General features: G+C 40.4%; 1 protein-coding gene across 1 annotated transcript in view; it reads left to right on the top strand.

Annotated features, from left to right (window-relative positions):
* Nucleotides 1-1,474: 1,474 nt before the first annotated feature.
* Nucleotides 1,475-15,889, top strand: part of LOC139419811 (cyclic nucleotide-gated potassium channel) — a 34,613-nt gene continuing 20,198 nt past the window's right edge. Inside the window, exons 1-2 of the mRNA XM_071169796.1 lie at nucleotides 1,475-1,600; nucleotides 1,728-1,914. Of these exons, the coding sequence (XP_071025897.1) occupies nucleotides 1,753-1,914 (162 nt within the window). The 5' untranslated portion in view covers nucleotides 1,475-1,600; nucleotides 1,728-1,752. The remainder of the gene's footprint in view (nucleotides 1,601-1,727; nucleotides 1,915-15,889) is intronic.

The following is a 15,889-nucleotide window of genomic DNA, read 5'->3' as shown; positions in this document are numbered from 1 at the left end:
TTGGTTCAGTGCAAGGCCCAGACCACATGTGGAACACATTATTCTGGTTGTTTTCAGCTTTTGAGTGTGAACCTGGGGCTTGCTGCTGTGTGGTGATGTGTGTTTGCATCTGTGAGTTGGTCACATGGGTGTTCACAACCACATTCAGAACATTTGAAGACCGGAGGACAGTGGTTCATTACTAGTATATTAATTAGAAAACTGATTGATTAGATGTGGCTTAATTTCTTCATCTGACAGAATTGATCCTTGGCAGTGAATCCCTGGCAGGGATGTCCAATCTGTTTCCTGACTGTCAAGGTAAGTATAAGAACCGAGGAAGTGGAAAAATCGAGTACACTTTTGGTTGTGTATTTAGCATAGCAGTGTGATGTGGATAAGGAAGTCCCTATGTTGCATAAAGTCAGAGATTAAAATATGCTAGTGGCAAAGCCTTAACACCCCCAACAGTCATTGAAAATCAAGGGAGTTTATAGATATAACACTGAGCCAGGCACAGCTTTAGAGTTGTGTGTGTTACTGGAGAGGGGATATGTGTGAGGAGAGTAGGCTACTCAAACACAGACAATTCTGCCTAAGGTGGGCAGCCTCCTATAATTCCTACTTGTAATCGGGTCATTTACAACTGGAAAAGTAATTGGAACAGAGTTCTGCCATCTTTGGGCACAACGGCTACAGAATTTCACATCAACCCCTGCTCGTTATGGTACACTCTGGCCAAGTATAGGGAAATACCTTAGTTGATCTCAATGCTTTGTGGTGTTTAAGTTGTTGTCTGGTGGTATGTCTTGCTCCTTGTGGGAATTAATTAGTCATTAGAATCCAAAACATTTTATAGAGATGAGAATGTTACTTGCTTTGATGGAACAATAACAAAATAAATAGTTGTCCTTGCCTGTTTCATCAATCAAGTTTTATCATTGATTTACTTGTCTTATTGAGAGAGATATCAAATCTTTAGAAATGGAATCAATGTGGATCAAATGTGATGTGCTCTATGCCTGGATAATTTACATTACAACGTACACAAATGTCATTGTGTGCATTAGGTTATTTTATTTCATGTTTAGATGTCATCTCCATCAGACTGCAAAATGAGGAAAAACCCAATACATTTGTAACTAGGATTTATTCTGAACTTTTTAAATAGAAACACGTATTTGTGATGTTAGCTTCTACAATAAAGTATTTTAATTAAAAAAATCCTGTTCCTCCGAAATGTTACAGGCATGGCAATGCATTTTGATTTTATAATTTATTTTCATTGGTTTGGTTTCAGATGAATCAATGTTTAAAGCTTCACATGGAGTAATTCAAGTTGGTGTGTATCTGGTGTGTATAATTTGAAAAGCTCCTGTCACAGCCATCCTGCACGGTGCACCTGCACATTTCAAAAAGCCTTAGTCGCGCGCTCAAACAACTGTTAGGAATAGCGAGGAGAGCATCGCCAACGGATTTTTTTCTGAAACACGGATTCCGTCACATCTTATAGCTAGCTCGCTAACGTTAGCTACATTTACCCTATTTTTTTCAGAGAAACATTGAAGAAACGGTAGTTATATAGAAGATACAAACGAAAATGTCTTGAATTCAACATCTGGTACGTTTTTATGAAGATAGCTAACTAGTTTTCTTTAACTAATGCAATCTAACTAAATTAGCTAACTAGCTAACGTTAGTAAAAACAGATGGATAAATCCTGTTTTTTTTCTGTCGGATTTTTACAGATACCATACCAACCGTCCCTTGACAATGGGGTTCGAGGAAATGTACAATATCAAGGAGGAATGCCCGACAACTGTTTTGAAAAAAAATGAGGTCAACATAATTTCTCCGAAACAGAACATTGTACGAATATGGAATTTATTCATCGCCCTAACATCGTTGGTGGCTGTGACAGTGTCTTTATTTGAGGTAGGCAAACGTTAGCTATGTTCTTCCTTGTGAAATATTTATGTAGCTATGTTGTCAGTATGCAGCACTACTGTTATCTTGGATCACTCCAATATGGTATCCTTCCGCGCGACAGGACACATTTAGAGTGAGTAAGGATTTCAGATCAGTCCAGTGTACGGGGTAGTGCTGCGGCTGACCCCTTAAATACTTCCACCTCCTTCATTTTTCCAGTTTATCCCAGAGAGTATTTGCTTAGTAAGAGCTTTATGTTAAGAGTGTACAAACGCACAAACAAGTATGCCCGCATGGAGCAGCTTCTCCATCAGGGTGCTCTGCTGCCCCCCCCCCCCCCCCCCACTCGGTTTGGCTCATGCCAGCTATCTCGTTTGGGTTTTTCCCCTGTTTTTATTACTTGTGACAGTGTACAAACCTTGGCGATACTCTGTTTTGTCGGCCAGTACTGCCAGTGACAACAGTGACTTGTCTGTTCACTGTTCCCTTGGAAACTCACATCTCAGCTGTATTATACTAAGGGTTTGTGTGTAGCTGTGTGTACTATAGTTCTGTTGCATTACTTTACAGGACAGACAGTAACTACTTTTCAGATATATACACTGCGGCATTGCACAGTGTGTAGCTGGATTTACTATGTTTTTTCTGTTGCTCTACTTTACAGTACAGACGTAACTATAGTAGTTTCCATTGAAAACTCACATTACAGTTGTATTACACTTCTGTTTTTCACACAGTGTGTAGCTGGGTTGGTGCGCAATAGTTTTTCTGTTACACTACTTTACAGTACATACAGTGACTATGCTAGCTAGTTTTACTTGGAAAATCACAGCTCATATCTATTACACTGTTTCAGTGTATATCTGGGTTAGCTATTATTATCTGATCCTGCTGGTCATCTATGAGAGGACTTGCCACCCCTCAGAGACTGGTTCTTCTCTAGGGTTCTTCTGAGGTTCAAGCCTTTCTAGGGAGTTGTTTTCTATCCACCATGCTTCTTTTTCTGCATTGCTTGCTGTTTGGGGTTTTAGGCTGAGTTTCTGTACAGCACTTTGTGACATCGGCTGATGTAAAAATGACTATAAATACATTGATTGATTGAGCTATAGTTCTCTTACACTACTTTACAGTACAGACAGTAACTATCCTAGTTTCCCTTAGAAACTCACATAACCTCTAGATGACACTACTGGTAAATGCAGTGTGTAGCTGGAGTTGCCATATGTTTCTGTTATACTGCAGGGTATACACTACCCTTTTCTTCACACAGAGAGAAATGTCAATTTCCAGTATGGCGTTTCGACGTTGAGAAATGCAGTGGACTGTGTCTAAGAAGGGTGACAGTCGGCAGTCATCCTGGGGTGCTTGTCGCTGGCATTGGCAGCTTCTCACAGGCCCAAAGGCCAAACTGAGAGCGGCAAGTGGAGTCCCCATGGGTCCTGAACACAGTAATGGAAGGCTACAAACTCTAATTCTGATGCCGGCCACGGCTATAGTTCTCGTGCCTTTTAATGTCTCAGGGTCTTCTGGTGTTGAAGCCCTGGTTGACTGAATGTTTCCGAATGAGTTCAGATGAAGAGTGTTTCAACCTACATCCTAACCCCTCATTCTGGCCAAGGGTTCTATCTGACAGACATGTTAATCGGCCATTACAATTATCCACATATGCCCCTCTTTCTGTTGCGGGTGAACTAGGGGCTTCCCTCAGTTTGTTGTGCACGGCTGGGGCAATGGACACTTACTTTTCGCAGACAGAGCCAATACGAAAGTTTTATCAGTTTTCTTTTACTATGGTGAAAGAGTTCTGGGCCACAGCCTATCCAACCGGGCTCTCCCATTGCGTTATGGACACTGTTACCGCTAGAGGTTCACCGATTATGATTTTTCAACGCCGATACCGATTATTGGAGGACCAAAAAAGCAGATACCGATTAATCGGACGATTTACAGTGCCTTGCGAAAGTTTTCGGCACCCTTGAACTTTGCGACCTTTTGCCACATTTCAGGCTTCAAACACAAAGATATAAAACTGTATTTTTTTGTGAAGAATCAACAACAAGTGGGACACAATCATGAAGTGGAACGACATTTATTGGATATTTCTAACTTTTTTAACAAATCAAAAACGGAAAAATTGGGCGTGCAAAATTATTCAGCCCCCTTAAGTTAATACTTTGTAGCGCCACCTTTTGCTGCGATTACAGCTGTAAGTCGCTTGGGTTATGTCTCTATCAGTTTTGCACATCGAGAGACTGACATTTTTTCACATTCCTCCTTGCAAAACAGCTCGAGCTCAGTGAGGTTGGATGGAGAGCATTTGTGAACAGCAGTTTTCAGTTCTTTCCACAGATTCTCGATTGGATTCAGGTCTGGACTTTGACTTGGCCATTCTAACACCTGGATATGTTTATTTTTGAACCATTCCATTGTAGATTTTGCTTTATGTTTTGGATCATTGTCTTGTTGGAAGACAAATCTCCGTCCCAGTCTCAGGTCTTTTGCAGACTCCATCAGGTTTTCTTCCAGAATGGTCCTGTATTTGGCTCCATCCATCTTCCCATCAATTTTAACCATCTTCCCTGTCCCTGCTGAAGAAAAGCAGGCCCAAACCATGATGCTGCCACCACCATGTTTGACAGTGGGGATGGTGTGTTCAGGGTGATGAGCTGTGTTGCTTTTACGCCAAACATAACGTTTTGCATTGTTGCCAAAAAGTTTAATTTTAGTTTCATCTGACCAGAGCACCTTCTTCCACATGTTTGGTGTGTCTCCCAGGTGGCTTGTGGCAAACTTTAAACAACACTTTTTATGGAAATCTTTAAGAAATGGCTTTCTTCTTGCCACTCTTCCATAAAGGCCAGATTTGTGCAATATACGACTGATTGTTGTCCTATGGACACAGTCTCCCACCTCAGCTGTATATCTCTGCAGTTCATCCAGAGTGATCATGGGCCTCTTGGCTGCATCTCTGATCAGTCTTCTCCTTGTATGAGCTGAAAGTTTAGAGGGACGGCCAGGTCTTGGTAGATTTGCAGTGGTCTGATACTCCTTCCATTTCAATATTATCGCTTGCACAGTGCTCCTTGGGATGTTTAAAGCTTGGGAAATCTTTTTGTATCCAAATCCGGCTTTAAACTTCTTCACAACAGTATCTTGGACCTGCCTGGTGTGTTCCTTGTTCTTCATGATGCTCTCTGCGCTTTTAACGGACCTCTGAGACTATCACAGTGCAGGTGCATTTATACGGAGACTTGATTACACACAGGTGGATTGTAATTTATCATCATTAGTCATTTAGGTCAACATTGGATCATTCAGAGATCCTCACTGAACTTCTGGAGAGAGTTTGCTGCACTGAAAGTAAAGGGGCTGAATAATTTTGCACGCCCAATTTTTCAGTTTTTGATTTGTTAAAAAAGTTTGAAATATCCAATAAATGTCGTTCCACTTCATGATTGTGTCCCACTTGTTGTTGATTCTTCACAAAAAAATACAGGTTTATATCTTTGTGTTTGAAGCCTGAAATGTGGCAAAAGGTCGCAAAGTTCAAGGGGGCCGAATACTTTCGCAAGGCACTGTATGTAAAAAAAAAAAAATGTATTTGTAATAATGACAATTACAACAATACTGAATTAACACTTATTTTAACTTAGTATAATACATCAATAAAATCTATTTAGCCTCAAGTAGATAATGAAACATGCTCAATTTGGTTTAAATAATGCAAAAACAAAGTGTTGGAGAAGAATATAAAAGTGCAATATGTGCCATGTAAGAAAGCTAACATATTAGTTCCTTGCTCAGAACATGAGAACATATGAAAGCTGGTGGTTCCTTTTAACATGAGTCTTCAATATGCCCAGGTAAGAAGTTTTAGGTTGTGGTTATTATAGGACTATTTCCCTCTATACCATTTGTATTTCATTAATCTTTGACTATTGGATGTTCTTATAGGCACTTTAGTGTTGCCAGTGTAACAGTATAGCTTCCTTCCCTCTCCTCGCTCCTCCCTGGCCTCGAACCAGCAACACAACGACAACAGCCACCACATCGAAGCAGCTTTACCCATGCAGAGCAAGGGAAACAACCACCCCAAGGCTCAGAGCGAGTGAAGTTTGAAACGCTATTAGCGCGCGCTAACTAGCCAGCCATTTCACTTCGGTCACACCAGCCTCATCTCTGGAGTTGATAGGTTTGAAGTCATAAACAGCGCAATGCTTGACGCACAATGAAGAGCTGCTGGCAAAACGCACGACAGTGCTGTTTGAATGAATGTTTACGCGCCTGCTTCTGCCTACCAACGCTCAGTCAGATACTTGTATTCAGTCAGATTATATGCAACACAGGACACGCTAGATAAGATCTAGTAATATCATCAACCATGTGTAGTTAACTAGTGATTATGATTGATTGTTTTTTATAAGATAAGTTTAATGCTAGCTAGCATTTAATGCTAGCTAGCTTACCTTGGCTTACTGCATTTGCGTAACAGGCAGTAAGTCTCCTTGTGGAGTGCAACGAGAGAGAGAGGCAGGTCGTTATTGCGTTGGACAAGTTAACTGTAAGGTTGCAAGATTGAATCCCCCGAGCTGACAAGGTGGAAATCGGTCTTTCTGCCCCTGAACGAGGCAGTTAACCCACCGTTCCTCGGCCGTCATTGAAAATAAGAATGACTTGCCTAGTTAAATAAAGATGAAATAAAGGTGTAAAAAAAAAATGGCTGTTGGTGATGTGTCTGTGTTCGCTATCCCGCTCCTTCCTGATCAGAGTTCTCCGCAGAGAGCTGATGTGCCCTGACGCTCTTTGATGGGTTGGGGTGCCATGTTCAGAGGAATGGCCTACACTGGAGCACGCCATGGAGTGGTCAACAATTCAATGTGTTGGAGCTCAGGGTGGTTCACATAGCTCTCCAACAGTTCCAGCCCAACCTGGTAGGACAGCATTTCCTGGTCCAATGGCTCTTGCCATGGGCCCAGAACTGCTTTTCATTACTGCAAGCAGCACATATCCCCGGGGTCCTGAACAATGCAGTGGACATGCTCTCGGACACCCTCAGGTGGTGCTCACTCACGATTGACTGGCAACGAAGCTTTACGTGTTCCCACCATTTCCTCTGATCACAGCTACGCTAGACAGGGTCATCGTGATGGGCCACCAATGCCATCACAGCAGCAAGATTTGTGACCTGTTACCACAAGAAAAGGGCAACCAGTGAAGAACAAACACCATTGTAAATACAACCCATATTTCTGTTTATTTTCCCTTTTGTACTGTAACCATTTGTACATTGTTACAACACTGTATACAAACATAATGACATTTTAAATGTCTTTATTCTTTTGGAACTTCTGTGAGTGTGTCGTGTCTTTGTCGAATTAAGTGATATGACATGCTATTCTATAAAATCCTTTCTCCGTAATTAATATTACCTGATTGAGCTCATCATGTAAATGTAATTAACTAGAGAGTCGGGGCACCACAAAATAATATTTATAGAGCTGTTATCTTCCGAATAAACTCTTAAAGACCTAGTAATATTTTACATCAATAGCAGTCAATATTAATCGTCACCTTAATTCAGTCTCATCTGAAAGTTGTAAATTCTTGGTTATCTTCACGAACCCTGGCTAACAAGTTGAATCAGCAATACAAAATTGGAAAATGCAATAAATATTTACTCTGAGCTGCGCTTCGGTAGGTTGATGGTAGATGGAAGGCCATGTTGCCCAACCGAGTCCTTTGAAGAATGTCTCTGTTGGTAAATTGGATACGTTGTAGTAACGTCGTTGTGTGGTAGACGGGATACTCTGTCTATTCTTTCCTAGCCTACGTTTGCAGCTGGTGTTGCTAACTCAACGGCTAGGAGGTATCACTTCTGTAGTGAATAAGAGTTCAAAGCTCATGCTGAGTTTGTCTTCGTTCTGTAGTTGTTATCTGAACCATTCTGACATCGGACCGTTGTTCTCACATCCTCGGAACAGGAGGTTACATTTTCGTCAAGGCTTTATATAGTGGAGCAAGAAGGGTGTGTCTGAAAAGTTTTATAACCCATGTCTCTTCACAGGGGCGGGCCACTGATTGAGCAGAGCCCTAACCTTATGAAAACCCAAATCTCTCATTTGGAAGCTAAAATTACATTGTATCTCTTCACCAATAATTTTATATTCAAACATTTAAATTGAACAACAATTCCATGTGTCTCCGATAACTACAATGTGCAGACTTTCCACTGTAGAGTTTATGTGGTGAACACATTGCGGAGCGTCATGGCTCCTTCTACCAATGCGTCATGTCAAATTTGGTGGGGCATATTCTGTACCTGGTTGTGAGAGTCATATGTGCAAACGTTCTGACGGTTTTCAGTTACTGCTCAATGTAGGCCGAGCGGCATCCACATTGAGAGTGTATCTAGCTGCTATCTTGGCATGCCATGACGACGGCCAAGAGGGAGCCATGGGTGGCTACCCATTGCTCTCCAAATGTATAAAGGAAAATCAACGTTTCTGTCCAGCAATGGCCTGCTCGGGCCCCTCATTCTTGCCCAAGATCCTGTCTGATAGACATGTGAACCGGCCCTTACATTTGTCCGCATATGCCTTTCTGCTGTGGGTGAGCTGGGTGTTTTTCGCCAAGTGTGCTGTGCCCGGTCAGGGCCCCATTACACAGACACAGGCAATACAGCAGTCTGATTGGCTTTTCGTTTGCTATCGATACAGAGAGACTCACATTGGATTGTGGAAACTATTACTACAGCATATCGGCTGGCCAACGGCCTCTGACCTCTTCTGTAGGGGCGCATTCTACTAAAGGATTAGCTACATCATGGGCCCTGCTCCGAGGAGTTCCTCTCAGTAACATTTGCACCTTGGCCAGTTGGGCATCGTCTAGCACCTTTTCTAGGTACTATCTAGTCAATGTTGCCCCTGCCAATGAGGTGGGGATGGCTGTGCTGGTTGTTGCCTCCGCTTAACTGATTGGGGACGGAGGGACACTGCAACTATGACTGCCCTGAGCTCAGCTCTACGGGACTTTGCTCTCTGTCTGACCCTTACCTAGTTCACAAATTAATCTGGTATTGTGATACCATATTGGCGTGATCCAATATAGTGCTACATAACGAAGGTTACGTATGTAACCACGGTTATGTGCACTATTGGATCAATCCAATCCTCTTTGTCTGTGATCTACGTAAAAAGACACGAGGTGGAAGTAGTGCGGTGGCAGCTATTTAAGGGGGTCAGCCTCAGCACTACCCAGTACATGGGACTAATCTGAAATCCTTACTTGGAATGTATCCTGCCGCACGGAACGATACCATATTGGAGTGATCCAATAGGCAACATAACTGTGGGTATATACGTATCCTTCATTTAAGTCTACCACAGTATGAGTCATAATAAAAACCTAGTGGTCAAACACGAAAGTGGTTCCAATCGTTTTTCAACCATTCATTTTATCCATAGTGGATTTTAGAAACACTTTGAATAAGTGCTCTGTTTTGTGTAGGCTTACCCAGGCGTGAAGTTTTGATAAGCGTGTAAATCTCTCTCGGACAAGGTGACTTTTATTATCAATATAATCGCCTGTATTTACCCACCCAAAAATTACATTCTAATTAGCTGCTAATGTGGCTATCATACAGAACTACAAATGCCTGTCTCAAGCTTCACGTCACTGACCAGTGCCATGAAGATCAGGATGAGACTGCCAAATCGAGGCAAAGGTAAGAATATCTGGATTAACTATCTAATGTTAGCTACATTTTGTAATTATTAAATTGGTTCAAGTTGTTTAAATTGACAATTCTGTTAACTGTCTTGGGCAATTTTTAAATTGAAAATGCCTATTATCTAGCTAGCTAGCTCATGGTTAGCAACATTAGCTTGGCTAGATGGCTACATAAACCGTCTATTTTTCCAGCCATTTAAATGCATGAGAAATTAATAAAACAAGTTTAGCTTTCTTTGGCTTATAAACCAACATTCTAGCTTGCTAGTTATCTAGCTAGCTAACTTATATGGTGAAGCTAGGGCTAGGCATTCTTGATAATTCTTGATAATGTTTGATATATATAACGCATGCTCCACTCTCAAGTTGAACTTGTTGACTGATTCCATGGCGGTGGCTGTTAAGAAGAAGGGAGCAGCTGCGAACCAGAAGACTGCAGCCATGGCAGCACTGGTCCAACACCTGCCTTGTCTGTCAGGTGAGTAGTATTGGTTGGTACTGTATGTGCCTTTAGGTTCCTCTCCATGTGTAGGCTATTGTACTGGCCTGTGTGGTACAATCTTTCATATGTGTAGTAGTTTGTTCCATCGTATTGCTTAGTTTGTCATTTTTGTCTACTTTGAATTCAAATCTAAGCCATAGATTATTTACTTCCTCCATTTTGTACTTGACCTTTATAGATGCAGACCAGAAGATATTCAAGCAGCACTTTGAGAGTAAGTAACATTCTTTCATCGTTCACACACAGTAGACATTGTAAACCACCATGTTGTCAACAAAATGCTGTCCTCAATGCTTAAGTTGTATTGTCTATGGCTCAATTTGTGGAAATGCTGTGATCAATCATAATTTTTAATGTTGTGACTCACAGACACACGATGACCACGATTTGAATGCTGCAACAGACGGACTAACGTCAAGGGACACGCCTGGACCCCGAGTATGACTGGACATGGGCTGGATATTTGTGACATCGACCTAAAAGGGGTGCAGAAAGCACACCAGCACCCTATTTTATTTTTGATTCCATGACCAACCATCTCTAGCTGCCTCTTATTCCACACTATGCCCTATGGTCCCTTAACTTCGGACACTATAAACCTCTATAAACCTATCCTACCTTCACCCATTTTGCCTATGCTGCTTCCTTCACTTGTTCTTCTCCTGATTTGATAACATCTAGACTCACTAACAATTTTAAGTGTTGCGGGGTACTGTTTTTGCTACCTTTTTCTCAGCCGTGTAACGATGTCCTGCTTATTCTGGGGTTCAGACTGAATGTAGTGGTAAATGTGCTGCTCAGAATTGACAGCAGCAACATGGACTTGTTAAATTGACCAGAAGGGTGTTGATATAGCTGAGTTTAGGCATGGCTTCCTTGTTTTGAGTCTGTTAAATGTGTTCCTCATTCTGCTGGAGTTGACCTAGTATTTTATATAAACCTACCTCACGCATCCAGTTTTTCCATATGTAACTCGCCCACCAAAAACACAATATGCTGTTTTATATGTTGTGTTATTTGTTCTTGTCTAATTCCTAAACTGGAAAAGCAGAAGAATCTGTGCGCTATTGGATAGTAATAACAGTTCATATGGTGCTCATCAATGTCACAGGTTTGTGGTATTGATTAATAAATCATTGAATTAATACTTAAATTCAGATGTTTATATGTTATGTCTAAAAGTCATATGTATGCATTGTTTACTATTTATATTTCTTTAAAACAATGTAATTGTTGGAGTGCAGGTGTTTGATTTTATTGATGGGTGACTAAGTGCATTCCTGTCAAATAAATATGCTTAATTTATTCATGATTTTGGATACATTCTGCAATGAGTTAATCTGGCTTTGAATCTGCAACAGAACATGTCAACAAGTTAGTTCTGAATTGCTTTAATACAGTGGTGTGTTCTGACACCATGAATTGAAATAGATTTCACCTGGTTCATATTGTTGCCAGAAATTATAAGGGATTAAATAACGACCTCCACCGGCTAAAGGAGAAGAGGATCTGGTAAAATAAGGGTGTCGCTAATATCATGTAGGTAGGTAGCAAGCTAGCTATATAGCTTCTTTGCAGAAAACGTACCTAGTATTCATGGCACATTTATACATATGTGTCTACCACAGTACGAGACAAGACCAAATGCCTAAAAAAAAATATGGGACTGTACATTAGTGTTCAATAAATATTTCATTTTTGCCCTTCTTACATCAACTGATATCTCAAAGTGCTGTACAGAATACCCAGCCTAAAACCCCCAACAGCAAGCAATGCAGGTGTAGAAGCACGGTGGCTAGGAAAAACTCCCTAGAAAGGGAGTCAAGGTAGCTAGTAGCTAGCTAGCTGACAGTAAAGGTGTCAGCTAGAGGTAAGGTGTCAGCTAGAGGTGACGTGCAGGATTCGTCGTCTTCCATGATGTCTATTTTTACGCTAATATATACTGAACAAAAATATAAATGCAGCATGCAACAATTTCAACGATTTTACTGAGTTACAGTTCATATAAGGGACGGATCCATGGGCGGTCCTCGGAGGGCATAGGCCCACCCAATTAGTTTTTCCCCACAAAAGGGCCATATGACAGACATAAATACTCTTCATTGTCATCAGCTGGCTGGATGTCTGGTCTCAGACGATCCCGCAGGTGAAGAAGCCGCATGTGGAGGTCCTGGGCTGGAGTGGTTACACGTGGTTGGACTTATTATGTCAAATTCTCTAAAATGACGTTGGAAGCGGCTTATGATAGAGAAATTAACATTCAGTTCTCTGGCAACATCTCTGGTGGACATTCCTGCAGTCGCATGCCAATTGCACGATCCCTCAAAACTTGAGATATCTGTGGCATAGTGTTGTGTGACAAAATTGCACATTTTAGAGTGGCCTTTTATTGTCCCCAGAAGAAAGTGCACCTGTGTAATGATCATGCTGTTTAATCAGCTTATTGATATTCCACTCCTATCAGGTGGATGGACTATCTTGGCAATGAAGAAATGCTCACTAACGGATGTAAACAAATGTGTGCACAAAATTTGAGAGAAATATGCTTTTTGTGCGTATGGAAAATTTCTGTGATCTTTTATTTCAGCTCATGAGACATGGGACCAACACTTTACATGTTGTGTTTATATTTTTGTTCAGTATATATATACAGTGCCTTGCGAAAGTATTCGGCCCCCTTGAACTTTGCGACCTTTTGCCACATTTCAGGGTTCAAACATAAAGATATAAAACTGTATTTTTTTGTGAAGAATCAACAACAAGTGGGACACAATCATGAGGTGGAACGACATTTATTGGATATTTCAAACTTTTTTAACAAATCAAAAACTGAAAAATTGGGCGTGCAAAATTATTCAGCCCCCTTAAGTTAATACTTTGTAGCACCACCTTTTGCTGCGATTACAGCTGTAAGTCGCTTGGGGTATGTCTCTATCAGTTTTGCACATCGAGAGACTGACATTTTTTCCCATTCCTCCTTGCAAAACAGCTCGAGCTCAGTGAGGTTGGATGGAGAGCATTTGTGAACAGCAGTTTTCAGTTCTTTCCACAGATTCTCGATTGGATTCAGGTCTGGACTTTAACTTGGCCATTCTAACACCTGGATATGTTTATTTTTGAACCATTCCATTGTAGATTTTGCTTTATGTTTTGGATCATTGTCTTGTCGGAAGACAAATCTCCGTCCCAGTCTCAGGTCTTTTGCAGACTCCATCAGGTTTTCTTCCAGAATGGTCCTGTATTTGGCTCCATCCATCTTCCCATCAATTTTAACCATCTTCCCTGTCCCTGCTGAAGAAAAGCAGGCCCAAACCATGATGCTGCCACCACCATGTTTGACAGTGGGGATGGTGTGTTGCTTTTACGCCAAACATAACGTTTTGCATTGTTGCCAAAAAGTTCAATTTTGGTTTCATCTGACCAGAGCACCTTCTTCCACATGTTTGGTGTGTCTCCCAGGTGGCTTGTGGCAAACTTTAAACAACACTTTTTATGGATATCTTTAAGAAATGGCTTTCTTCTTGCCACTCTTCCATAAAGGCCAGATTTGTGCAATATACGACTGATTGTTGTCCTATGGACACAGTCTCCCACCTCAGCTGTAGATCTCTGCAGTTCATCCAGAGTGATCATGGGCCTCTTGGCTGCATCTCTGATCAGTCTTCTCCTTGTATGAGCTGAAAGTTTAGAGGGACGGCCAGGTCTTGGTAGATTTGCAGTGGTCTGATACTCCTTCCATTTCAATATTATCGCTTGCACAGTGCTCCTTGGGATGTTTAAAGCTTGGGAAATCTTTTTGTATCCAAATCCGGCTTTAAACTTCTTCACAACAGTATCTCGGACCTGCCTGGTGTGTTCCTTGTTCTTCATGATGCTCTCTGCGCTTTTAACGGACCTCTGAGACTATCACAGTGCAGGTGCATTTATACGGAGACTTGATTACACACAGGTGGATTGTATTTATCATCATTAGTCATTTAGGTCAACATTGGATCATTCAGAGATCCTCACTGAACTTCTGGAGAGAGTTTGCTGCACTGAAAGTAAAGGGGCTGAATAATTTTGCACGCCCAATTTTTCAGTTTTTGATTTGTTAAAAAAGTTTGAAATATCCAATAAATGTTGTTCCACTTCATGATTGTGTCCCACTTGTTGTTGATTCTTCACAAAAAAATACAGTTTTATATCTTTATGTTTGAAGCCTGAAATGTGGCAAAAGGTCGCAAAGTTCAAGGGTGCCAAATACTTTCGCAAGGCACTGTAAATATATATATATATATATATATATATATATATATACATGGTAAGTCACCTTGTCCGAGAGAGATTTACACAGTTATCAAAACATCACATAAGCCTACACGAAACACTTTCTAAAATCCACAAAGAACAAAAATAATGGTGAAAAAACTATTGGAACTATTTCCGTGTTTGACCGTTGGGTTTTATGGGTATTTTATGACCCGTCCACTGTGGGGCTCAATATTACCTTGCGTGTAAGCTAGCTAGAATAACCGTAGCTAGTGATCAGGGCAAGTGCTGTGCTACAACACTACAAAGTCAGATTTAAAGGGGCAATCTGCAGTTGCTACATCTATTTTTGGACTTATAAATGAATGATATGTACCCATTGATTCTTGACAACTATAACTTATGCCTCATTATCTTAGTTTAACTATCGTAACCCATAAGAACCCAAAATAGGCTGTAGATTGTTTTTTTCTCTATTTGTAAACAAAGTACCCTGTGTGTGTGGCCTCATGGCCATCATGGTTAAAACTAGAATTTTGATGTCAATTATCGTCAGTCCTTGCATCCATAGCGCTGTCTATGAATTTGAGAGTGGTTAAATTTCTCCAGCAAAATATCAATTTAATTCTTATCAAAACATTATTAGACATGTATATAATATTATAAAGAAGTACTGATATTTTAGCACAATTACAGTAAATTAGCATATTCTGTCAAACCAAAATATATATATTTTTCCCTTAAATAATCATCTGCAACTTTTCTTTTCAAAGGACAACCCACACTAGTACTAAAAAGCTGATTTACGATCATTTGAATATAGTATAATTTCATTTTTAGAAATGTTAAGTAAATATAATTGTTATTTATGTGGTAAAAACGACTGCTATTTAAAGGGCCGGTACACCCAGTATTTTAATATACTTAATTTTATCGACAAAAGTGATCCATCCATTCATCCTGAGAGACAATGACAAAAAATACGGTTTCGTTTTCTTTATTTACTTACCTCACATCCAGCATTAGCATCGCTACTAGAGAATCAATAGGTGTGTTAGGGCTTATGGTAGGATACCTAAAGTCTCTTTAAATCAAATGTTATAGCAAACCAAATACCATAATAAATTGTGCATGTAGAATATTGGAGTATATAATAGGAATTCTATAATATTTCCTGTAAAATAACATTTATTTCTGAGAATACACACCAATACAGCACTATGTGTACATATAGATGGGTAGCTGGTTTCTGTATTACAGTTCTACCAAGTATTCATTCCAGTGAAATAGTTTTATGAGCTGTTTTGAATGCAACTAAGCATATATGTAAGGTAATATTGATTGTAAATTTTTTTTTTTTTTTAATGCACTGTATATAATTTCTATACTTTTATATATCATATAAGGCCGTTTTTTGCACTAGATTGCAGGAAATGGCATTTATAAGTGTTCAAAAATCTCTGAGTCCAAAGGAGGGTGCCTCCCCACAGCCGTACTCAG

This window comes from Oncorhynchus clarkii, chromosome 10 (assembly GCF_045791955.1).
Source record: "Oncorhynchus clarkii lewisi isolate Uvic-CL-2024 chromosome 10, UVic_Ocla_1.0, whole genome shotgun sequence".
Taxonomy (NCBI): domain Eukaryota; kingdom Metazoa; phylum Chordata; class Actinopteri; order Salmoniformes; family Salmonidae; genus Oncorhynchus; species Oncorhynchus clarkii.
This window is presented reverse-complemented; position numbering and strand designations above follow the sequence as displayed.